General features: G+C 43.7%; 1 protein-coding gene across 1 annotated transcript; it reads left to right on the top strand.

The window, feature by feature from the left end:
* Window positions 1–1,660: 1,660 nt before the first annotated feature.
* On the top strand, window positions 1,661–8,585 carry LOC134206850 (uncharacterized). The gene is made up of 2 exons (XM_062682582.1): window positions 1,661–1,939; window positions 7,854–8,585. The coding sequence occupies exons 1-2, from the start codon at window positions 1,661–1,663 to the stop codon at window positions 8,583–8,585; spliced, it is 1,011 nt and encodes a 336-aa protein (XP_062538566.1).
* The last annotated feature ends 1,599 nt before the right edge of the window (window positions 8,586–10,184 follow it).

The following is a 10,184-nucleotide window of genomic DNA, read 5'->3' as shown; positions in this document are numbered from 1 at the left end:
GTTTCTCATCCACTGAATTCTTTCAAGAAACCTGCCCTGAGGTTTGGATTCTTGCCGGGCACAAAAACAGACGGGCGGCCCTCAATGTTGATTGAGGTGGCGCTTAAGCCGCTCGTTTACAGGTTCAAGGTCGAGAGACCCCATAGCCGCTACGGCGTGCTATAACTTGGCGCCCAACGTTTAAAAGGCTTTTCGGAATTTTCTTAAAAATTTGGGAATTTTGCAATTGAATTTATTTGGAATTAGTGCAAAAGAGCACGAAATTGTACATATATTTATTTGTTTCTTCGTTTGTATATGCGTTCTGAGTGTTAAAACTATACAGTGTTGAATCATTACTCTATTACCTACACATAAACACATTTTGCATGAATTCTAGTATCTAAGGTTTTAGGGTTAAGTGAACAAATTTGCAATTTTCAAATTTTGAATCTAGTGAACTGAACTATAAAATTATTGAATTGATTTACCATAAACTAAACCCTTTTCTAAACACAATGGTCATTACAAATCCGTACGCGGACCACCTAACGCAGGAGGAGGTTGATTATGAATTGTTGCTTAGGAAACAGGATGTCGATAAAGGGAAAGATTTGTCGTCAAAACTTCGGTTACCTAGGAGGCTTTTCAAGGAAGATCAACAAGAAAAAAGACGGTACCGACCACTTTGTCCATTCGAACAGGAAGTAGACCTGATTAGGAGCCGGGTAGATCAACTGACAAAAGGTCTTCTGGAAAAACCAGATGGGAGGTTGATTTCACGGTTGAAGCACTATTACCATAGGGTACTTAGAGGGGAGCCTGGGTCCGAAGAAGGAGAAGCCTGGCGGCGAGAGCTGCTGGAAACAAACATGGACACAATAGAGAAGGCACCCAAATCCTTACAAGCACCGGAGGGCGTGGAAGTCGAGGAGAAGCTAGAACTGGCAGCTGGGGGGACTGAGCTGGACAGTAACAAGTCGGAGAAACCATTAGGAACTACTGGAGACAAACGGGAGCCGAACAGGTTAAAGTCCGCCGGGGCAATACCGAAAGAGATGAATAACAAAACAGGGAACAAACAGCAGGAAACGGGTACAAAACCGTTAGTTCTGCCATCTTACGAAGAGTTGCTGGAACGTCTGGCAAAACTCAAAATTTTCAAAGGACAACGAATGGCAACAGTAGCGATTCTGAAGACTTCAACGGAGTTAGCGGCCCTTACTACCGGAACAGGAGCACGCACCAAGGACCGCGTAGAGAGTACGAGCGGGCATATGCAGGAGGTATAAGCAGTTCAGACTGGTACGGGGACCAAGGCAACAGGGGCCTACGTCAGCATAGAAGGATTGAGCATTGGAAGCTCTCCTTTTCCGGAGACAGTAAGTCAGTGTCAGTAGAGAATTTTTTATACAAATTAAAAAAGATCGCAGTCCGAGAAGGTGTGTCCGATAGGAATCTACTAAGAGACATCCATCTAATTCTGGAGGGTCCAGCATCAGACTGGTTCTTTACGTACGTAGACGAGTTTATAGACTGGAGAGATTTTGAACATAGGATACGTTATCGCTTCGGGAATCCTAATCAGGATCAGAGCATCAGGCCGAAAATTCAGGAACGCAAACAATTGAGGGGGGAGTCTTTTAATGCATTTGTGTCAGAGATTGAACGGCTGAACAAAATGTTATCGGAACCTTTGTCGAGGCGGCGCAAATTCGAAGTCGTGTGGGATAACATGAGACACCACTATCGCTCGAAGATCGCCACGATCCACGTTCAGGATCTGGATCACTTGACCAGGCTAAATCACGGGATTGATGCAGTGGATCCTAGCTTACAGTACTCTTCGGAAATACGAAATCAACGGAACATACACCACGTTGATTACAGTCTTTCGGAGTATGCGAGCGATAATCCCGAGGAAAAAGACATCGTCAGAGCAACGACAGATAATCGAAATGTGAGGCCGATGAATAGGAATACCGGTGAAGGAAGTACCTCCAGACCAGAGCAGAATGTCTGTTGGAATTGCAGGAAGATTGGGCACAATTGGAGGGACTGTAAGGAAACGAAAGCGGTATTCTGCTACGGCTGTGGAAATCTCGGAAGAACGATTCGTTCTTGTCCAAAATGTGCGGGACCAAGGCAGCCAAGAATTGACAGGAACCAGGGAAACCAGTAAAGGAGTGCACGTCTAGGAATCCGGTCATTCCTCGCCAAAAATTGATTCCCAAACCAAAAACTAACTTTGACCCAATTAATCGAATACACACGATAAAAATTCAAACACGGAAATGTCCTTATTTACGGGTTAATGTCTTCGACACCGAGCTAGTCGCTCTACTAGACTCCGGTGCCGGAATTAGCGTGATCAACTCGTTAGATTTATCTGAGAAGTATGGTCTACAACTTCAACCTACGAGGCTCAGGGTATGCACGGCAGATAATACGGAATATCGCTGCCTTGGATACCTCAATATACCGTACACGTACAAAAATGTCACCAGGGTAGTACCGACTGTGGTAGTTCCGGAAATTTCAAAAGCGATTCTCGGATGTAACTTCTGGAAAAGTTTTGGCATCAGGCCAATGGCTGATCTAGGCGCTGATATTTACAATAGCCATCATGCTACAGCCTTTCTCGTACAACTAAGTTGTACCGAAAGGCTATCATTTCACTCCGCAAACGAACTTTTTATAGAAGCCTCTGAGACCCATAGTATTATATACCAATCGACTCAGCTCGACGAGCTGAGCACATGTCTGTCTGTCCGTGTGTATGTGTGTGTGTGTGTGTATGTGTGTGCACAAAAGCTATAAAAAACATTAGACAACTTTTCGTATAGTAATCCTTAACCGATTTTCTCGCAACAAGTTTCATTCGACAGGGGACAAAGCCTTGTTGATCACTATTGAATTTTATAACGATCGGTCATTGCGTTTAAAAGTTATGAAGAAAATGGTACATCGGTTATGTACAATGGTACATAAGGTTTGTGTCTTAACTAAATGCGAGAAAGGCACCACCAACGCTAGGTGGATTAATCTGGGTTTTTTATTGAGTTGTGACACTTTCGTCTACACTTTCTCGCAAAACTGATTGGAAACATTCACCATCTCCCCTTGCGGCCTGCTAGGGGGATTGGGCTCTGGGGATCACGCCTGCTAAGTTACCTTCCACAATTAGGTAATCTTGCTTCTATGGAAATTTGCTTCCAACTTGGTGGGAGGAAAAACCCTCGACTGAGGGAAAAAACTCCTTTACTTGTTTTGTTACCTTGCTTCCCCTCGGACCGCAAGATAAACTGTCTACTTCATGGATTCTACCATTCGAACTTTCCATCTTTCCATCCTATTCGTGTCTTTGCCTAAACTTTTCCGGTACTACCAATATGCTTTACTTCGGAGATGGGCATTTATGTGTCAGTGGGCGTTTGTATGTGTGTATGTTGGTGTGAATCGCTGTGTCTATGTATGCGCATGTGTGTGTGGTTTCAGAGAAGTGTGTGTATTCAGAGGCCGCTGGGTGATCCCCTGGAAGATCCGGAACATCCGTAAAAATGGTCAATTCGTAAATTCCATCGTAAAGCGACGGGATTTTTTTAGAACCATTTTCTGCCGAACCCTGAGCATGGAGTCGATGCTTTGACCCACATACGGACCATTCTGACCACTGGGTGGTTCCCTGGAAGATTTGTTTATTTGTTTATTTATAATTCATCTGACATTCAACAGTCTTAATGAATAACATGAATATTAGCTTAAATTAGGTTCTGTCTTTTTAATCTATTCACAAACTGGGATGTGGAAATTCCGAAATCGAATGCAGCTTCAATCGATGAAAACAAACGAATCATGGTACATATGGGCTGGTTATAACCAAATTGAGTGCGATGAAATCCAGTGTGCAGCAATGCCCGCTGTCTCAGCATTCTTCCAGGTACGCGGAATCCAATCAACGAAAGGAGATGGGAGCAATCGATTTCTCCATTCAGCAACTTAACAATAAAAGTAGCCTGCTGAATTTCCCGTCGCCGATCCAAGGTATCAAGACCAAGCAATTGGCATCGTTCGGGATAGGCAGGAAGATTCGCGGGGTCCCGCCACGGAAGATGTCTCAATGCGAGCCTGATGAATCGTTTTTGGATACGCTCGATTCGCAGATTCCATGTTACGTCGTTTGGCGCCCATTCAATGGATGAGCTTTCGAAAATTGGCCTTACAAGGGAGCAATACAGTGCCTTTAGACAATGTGGATCAGTGAATTCCTTTGCAATTTTAGTCACAAAGCCAAGTTGACGATTGGCTTTGGAAATGATCGACGCATAATAGGCGTGAAAACTGAGCTTTGAATCCAATACAACGCCAAGATCTGTTATGTGGTCCAATCTCTTGAGGCAGCAGTTATCGATGTAGTAATCAAATATGATCGGATCCTTAGAGCGATGGAAAGTCATCACTGCACATTTTGGAACGCTGATCACAAGCTTATTTTCTTGACACCAGAGAGCAAACCTATTAATCAGCGTTTGTAGATGAGAGCAGTCTTCAATACAGCGCACTACCATGTATATTTTCAGATCATCGGCATAAATCAGCGTGCATCTAAATCCGAGAGAAGTTGCTACGTCGTTGAAAAATATGACAAACAGTAACGGTCCCAGATTGCTTCCTTGTGGGACACCTGAAGAACAGGTGAACGGTGAAGAAATACCAGCTCCGTACTTAACTCGCAGTATTCTGCCAGACAGGTATGATGTAAACCATGCAACGAGTCTATCCGAAACGCCCAATCGCGACAATTTCCGAAGGAGTATCTTGTGGTCAATTTTATCAAAAGCCGCTTTCAAATCCGTATATATAACGTCCACCTGCGCTTTTCTTCCATTGCTGTCATACAAGTAGTCGTGAAATCAAGCAAGTTTGTACTAACGGATCTGCCGGGCATGAACCCATGTTGCTCGTTAGAGATATAAGCCTTCGTTGCGCGCAAAACGTAGTCACTTACCATGACTTCAAATAGCTTTGAAGCGGCACACAGACTAGTGATTCCACGGTAGTTTTTGACATCACGACGATCTCCACTTTTGTGTACCGGAAACATATAAAAATGTTTCCAGCACATGGGAAAAACCCCACTTTCGAATGATTTGTTAAAAACAAAGGCAAGCGGTTCTGCAACAGCAGTAGCACAGCGACGAAGTATAGCAGCAGGAATACCATCCGGCCCAGGAGAAAAGGAATTTTTCAGCTTTTTAGCGGCTTGGATGACCATAGCAGGAGATATTTCAAAAGTATTCAGATCCACAGCGTCCAATGGAACGTTTGTCGTAGCAAGCTCAGCCTCAACGTCAGATGATTCCGTCTGGAAAACAGATGCGAAGTGTCTGGCGAATAGATCACACGCTTCAGATTCACTTGTCGACTCACTATCCTCATAAACCACATTAGGAGTGACAGACGTATTCTTCCTCTTACTATTAACGAACCTCCAGAAAGATTTAGGTTCACGACGTAAATTATTCTGCACTCTTAGAACATGACTTTTATACAGTGCAGCATTCAACCGTCTGTAATCGTCACTAGCGCGTTTGAAATTCAATCTTGCAAAGGTCGAATGATGAATTCTCAAGTAACGATGCCAACGTCTTCGACTGCGCTTTAGTTTTTTCAGTTGAGGCGTATTCCAGGGAGGGACCGCCGGTTTCCTTTTCATAGGAACATTTGCACTTAACCAATCACAGATTGCATCGCTGAATTTAGCAGCCATATCATTCACATCCTCACTGTCGTAAATAAAACTCCATTCCAGACCAAACAGGTGAGCAAGGATGAGGTCAAAGTCAATTTTGCGATAATTTAGTTTTTGATCGAATCTATTTGCCTCTTGAAGAGGCAGTTGTCTGTTGCCAGTGGTGGATGGTGGAGATCGACTGGTAGCAAGGGATCTTCTGCAGCATGTACCAAAATACGACTGTGAATTGTATATTGTATATAACTGTTGAGTTGAACATTTGCTTGGAATAGGTTCAGGAAATCCATTTTATCTAGCAAAGCGGTTCCTGCTGGGGTCACAGAAGATGAATTGTCAGGACGGATTCCGTTCTCATCAATACACCAAGCAATTCGAGGTTGATTGTAATCACCACACACGAACACGATGTCATCATCGGACGCATTTTCGCAAAGCTCACGAACGGTGGAAATGTGCTCATCCATCAAGTCAGCATTTCGGCTTTTGTCCGGAGGAACATAGATAGCGCAAAACCGGAAACGAGTACCTCCAATGTTGGCACTAGCGCTGGTCAATTCGTAAATTCCATCGTAAAGCGAGTGAGTATGGAATTGGCGTTTTGACCCACATACGGACCATTGTGTCCACTGGGTGGTCCCCTGGAAGGTCCGGACCATCCGTAAAAATGGTCAATTAGTAAATTTCATCGTGATGCGTCAGGTTTTTTTTAAACCACAATGGTCGGTTTGTGGGTCAAAGCATCAATTCCATACTCAGGGTTCGGCAGAAAATGGTTCTAAAAAAATAGCGTTGCTTTACGGTGTAATTTACGGATGACCATTTTCACAGATGTTCCGGATCTTCCAGGGGACCGCCCAGTGGACACAATGGTCCGTATGTAGGTCGAAGCTTCAATTCCATACTCAGGGTTCGACAGAAAATAATTCCAAAAAATCCCGTCACTGTACGATGGAATTTTCGAATTGACCATTTTTACGAATGTTGCTTGAAGCTTGAATTCCATACTCAGGGTTTGGCAGAAAATAATTCTAAAAAAATCCCGTCGCATTACATCTGTGTTTCCACTCCCTCGCATTTCCTGGCTTGGATCGGAATCTGAGGCATTCGTCCGAATCAAGGAGGTCTTCTCAATCAGAGAATTTGCTGTTCTAGGCTTCGGCTGCACCGCTGTTACTTCTCATAGGTGAGCTGAACTGTATATGTACCGCCGAAGCGGACAATATTGAGTATTACGATATCCGTCCCAAGCAACACCACTTGTATCTCAGTTAGTAACAACAACTGTGGTGTAACTTACTAAATGTCGGATTTATGCACAACGCGTCGTATTCGGAACTCCTTTGTGACACAAAAAGCGCAAGAGGTGGAGCCTATTTGCAACATCTTGCGGCTATAATGAAAATAAAAACACAAAAATCAACCGGGAATCGAACCATGGACCTTGAGATTTGCAACCTTTTACTATAACCATCACACCATGAATTCTATTTGGATACTCTGCTACGAGTGCACTACATAAACAACAAAGTCATTTGTAACTTCATTGTACCTTATACGGAACAGGCAGGCGACTGTCAAAAATAAAATGCTGCTCAGCTGAGCGCAAAGTGTTTTGCAACATATCAGAAACATTGTCGTAACATCAATGAACCGAAGAGTTATTAATACTGCAACTTATCTGTTTTGTTTCTGATATGAAACACATTGAATTCCAAATCACCCAAGAAGTCAGATGCTTGGCATATTGCAACGCCACTTAAACGGAAATGAAACATTGTAGGTTTCTAAAACTGGAAAGTGGCTTTAATGTGACTCGATGTATTGCCAGTGTCTTCAATGCAATTTTTTAGGAACAAACAGCTATTTGAAAGATGTTGCGCGTGTTGCTTGGGGATTTTATCAATTTTTGCCGACGGTTCTACGATTCTGCGAGTGGAGTAACCCACTGACTAACGACATTGTTCAAGTTTCCGTGGAGCAACGACAACAGACAGATTTCTTGAAGAGTTTGACGACGAGGCTGAAGGGGTTAAAATTATCTTTAAGTAACATTAGCCAGTATGTTAAGAACTTTAAGGAGGGTACCCCTGTCGCTCAAATCAATGTTCGTCTCGAGAAGTTAGATGTATTGTGGGTTCAGATAAGTGAGGCAATCTGGGAAATACAAGCGCACGAGGACTTCACGGAGCCCGAAGGTTTGCAGAGGGAGCAGTTGGAGATGGAGAACCGCTACTACGATGCGAAATCGTTTCTGGCGGAGAAAGTGGGAGAGGTTCAGAATAATTCCGTCCAGAACCAGTCGACTCGTCCTGGAGATGTCACTCTACGTGGTGGTATGGATCACGTTCGCCTACCTCAAATCCAGCTGCAGAGTTTCGACGGCAACATTGACGACTGGCTCAGTTTCAGGGATCTCTACACGTCTCTGATCCACGAGAAGCAAGACCTACCCGATGTGGAGAAATTTCACTATCTCAAGGGGTGCTTAGCAGGCGAAGCTAAGGCACTAGTCGATCCGCTTAAGATCACGAGGGACAACTACCAGGTTGCGTGGCAGTCGTTGCTGAAACGCTACAACAACAGCAAGCTTTTACGAAAGAAGCAAGTTCAGGCTCTCTTCAAACTGCCGTCCTTCACCACGGAGTCAATCGCGGATCTCCACAGGCTGGTCGATGGGTTCGACCGTGTGATTCTGACCCTGGATCAGATCATCCAACCAGCCCAATACAAAGATCTGTTGCTGGTCAAACATCTAAGCGCTAGTCTCGACCCGAGCACACGTCGAGGATGGGAGGAGCACTCGTCGACGAAGGAGCAGGACACCATAAAGGACTTGCTGGAGTTCCTGTAGCGGAGAATCCAAATTCTCGAAGCTCTACCAACGAAGGTGGAGTCGAAAGTTGTCGAGCTGTCGCCACAACGCAGAAAGAAGCCATTTTCACCGAAGGTCAGCAACAGTGCCGTACAGTCGTACAACGCGAAGTGTCCCTCATGTGCGAAGCTACATGGACTTCACACGTGTCCATCGTTTTTAAGGATGTCTCAGTCCAGCCGGGAGTCTTTCTTGCGCGAAGCATCCCTTTGCCGCAATTGCCTCAAACGTGGTCACATAGCCCGGGAGTGCACGTCGAAGTTCTCCTGTCGGTATTGTAGGGGTCGACACCATCCACTGCTGTGCTTCAAAGGAGGAGAACGAAAGAGTAGCCAAGGATCCTCCAGGAGATCGACTTCAGGAGGAAGTCCGGAACAGGGTAGCACAAGCACAAATTTCAGGGCGGCGAATGCTTTAGCGGTCGAATCTACTTCTTCCAACGCGGCGCAGTGTGTTGCATCGCATGCTCTTTTGGCTACAGCTGTCTTAGTGATAGCAGACGATGTGGGTCGGGGAAATTGAATGGTGTTGATAGAGATAACATAAGGAGGTTCTCACGAAGCGATATGCTTCATAACGAAGCTTGGTCTGATCGGAACGACGAAGAGGCGATGTAGATGTAATGCAATTAGTGCTTGTAAATCTAGGTGACCCGCTATTTGGAATGGTGGGGTAGGAATGGCGAAAGTAATTCATGTGAAGTCCCTTGGTAAGCGACTAAATATTTATTGTCAACGAAGTTATTTTGAAAACAAGAAGACGAAAACTGTGTCTCAAATCAATTTAACGCAAGATCAATGTGCTTCTACAAAACGATCGACCTGCTACGCGAGGTAGATTTTTTTTCACTTCGCGTCTTCCGGACTTGCCGTCCCACGATTGATTTTGCATTCATATTCTGCAAATAGTAAAAAAAAATATCACAAAATATAAATTTGAATCTTGGAAACACTGATTACGTTTTGTAGAAGAAAACTACATACGTATTTGTCGAATAAAAATGGGATAATGTAGTAAGCGTTAATAGAAAAATTTGTATAACCTAAAGTTTTGAAAACAACTTAACGAATTTGTTCAGCGGCGCTGCCAAAATTTTTGATAAAATAAAGTATGGTTTAAGTTTAAAATTGTTTCAAAATTCCGCGGAATTCCGTTAAATCTCGTAAGGAGCTAGTTTTTTCTAGCGAAATTTTGTAATTTTACGAAAGGAAACGAAATCAAGAAATCAGATTTCGTCACGCTCACATTCCGCGTAATTCCGCGGAATTTCGTTTCGAATCACCTGAAACGAAATTTTTCGAAATACCGCATATGCTTAGTTACTATCAATTATATCAAGTGACAAGTGATTTTGAATCTGGTATTGAGAACACATTTTGAATACATTCGAATCTTTACAACATGATCATGAGTGTTCTAATAGCTTTTTACTTGAAACCGAAACATACTGTTGGCGTCCGAAACATAAAACATACTGTTGGCGTCCGCAATATGAAAAAAACATATTTAAGCCCCGAATGGAGAGCCGACGGTATCTCCAGGATTTGACAAAAAATATATGGGCTAACTGTCAAATCC

The sequence above is a fragment of the Armigeres subalbatus genome, chromosome 1 (genome assembly GCF_024139115.2).
Source record: "Armigeres subalbatus isolate Guangzhou_Male chromosome 1, GZ_Asu_2, whole genome shotgun sequence".
NCBI lineage: Eukaryota > Metazoa > Arthropoda > Insecta > Diptera > Culicidae > Armigeres > Armigeres subalbatus.
The sequence above is the reverse complement of the archived record's forward strand: the minus strand, read 5'-3'. Positions and strand labels throughout refer to the sequence as shown.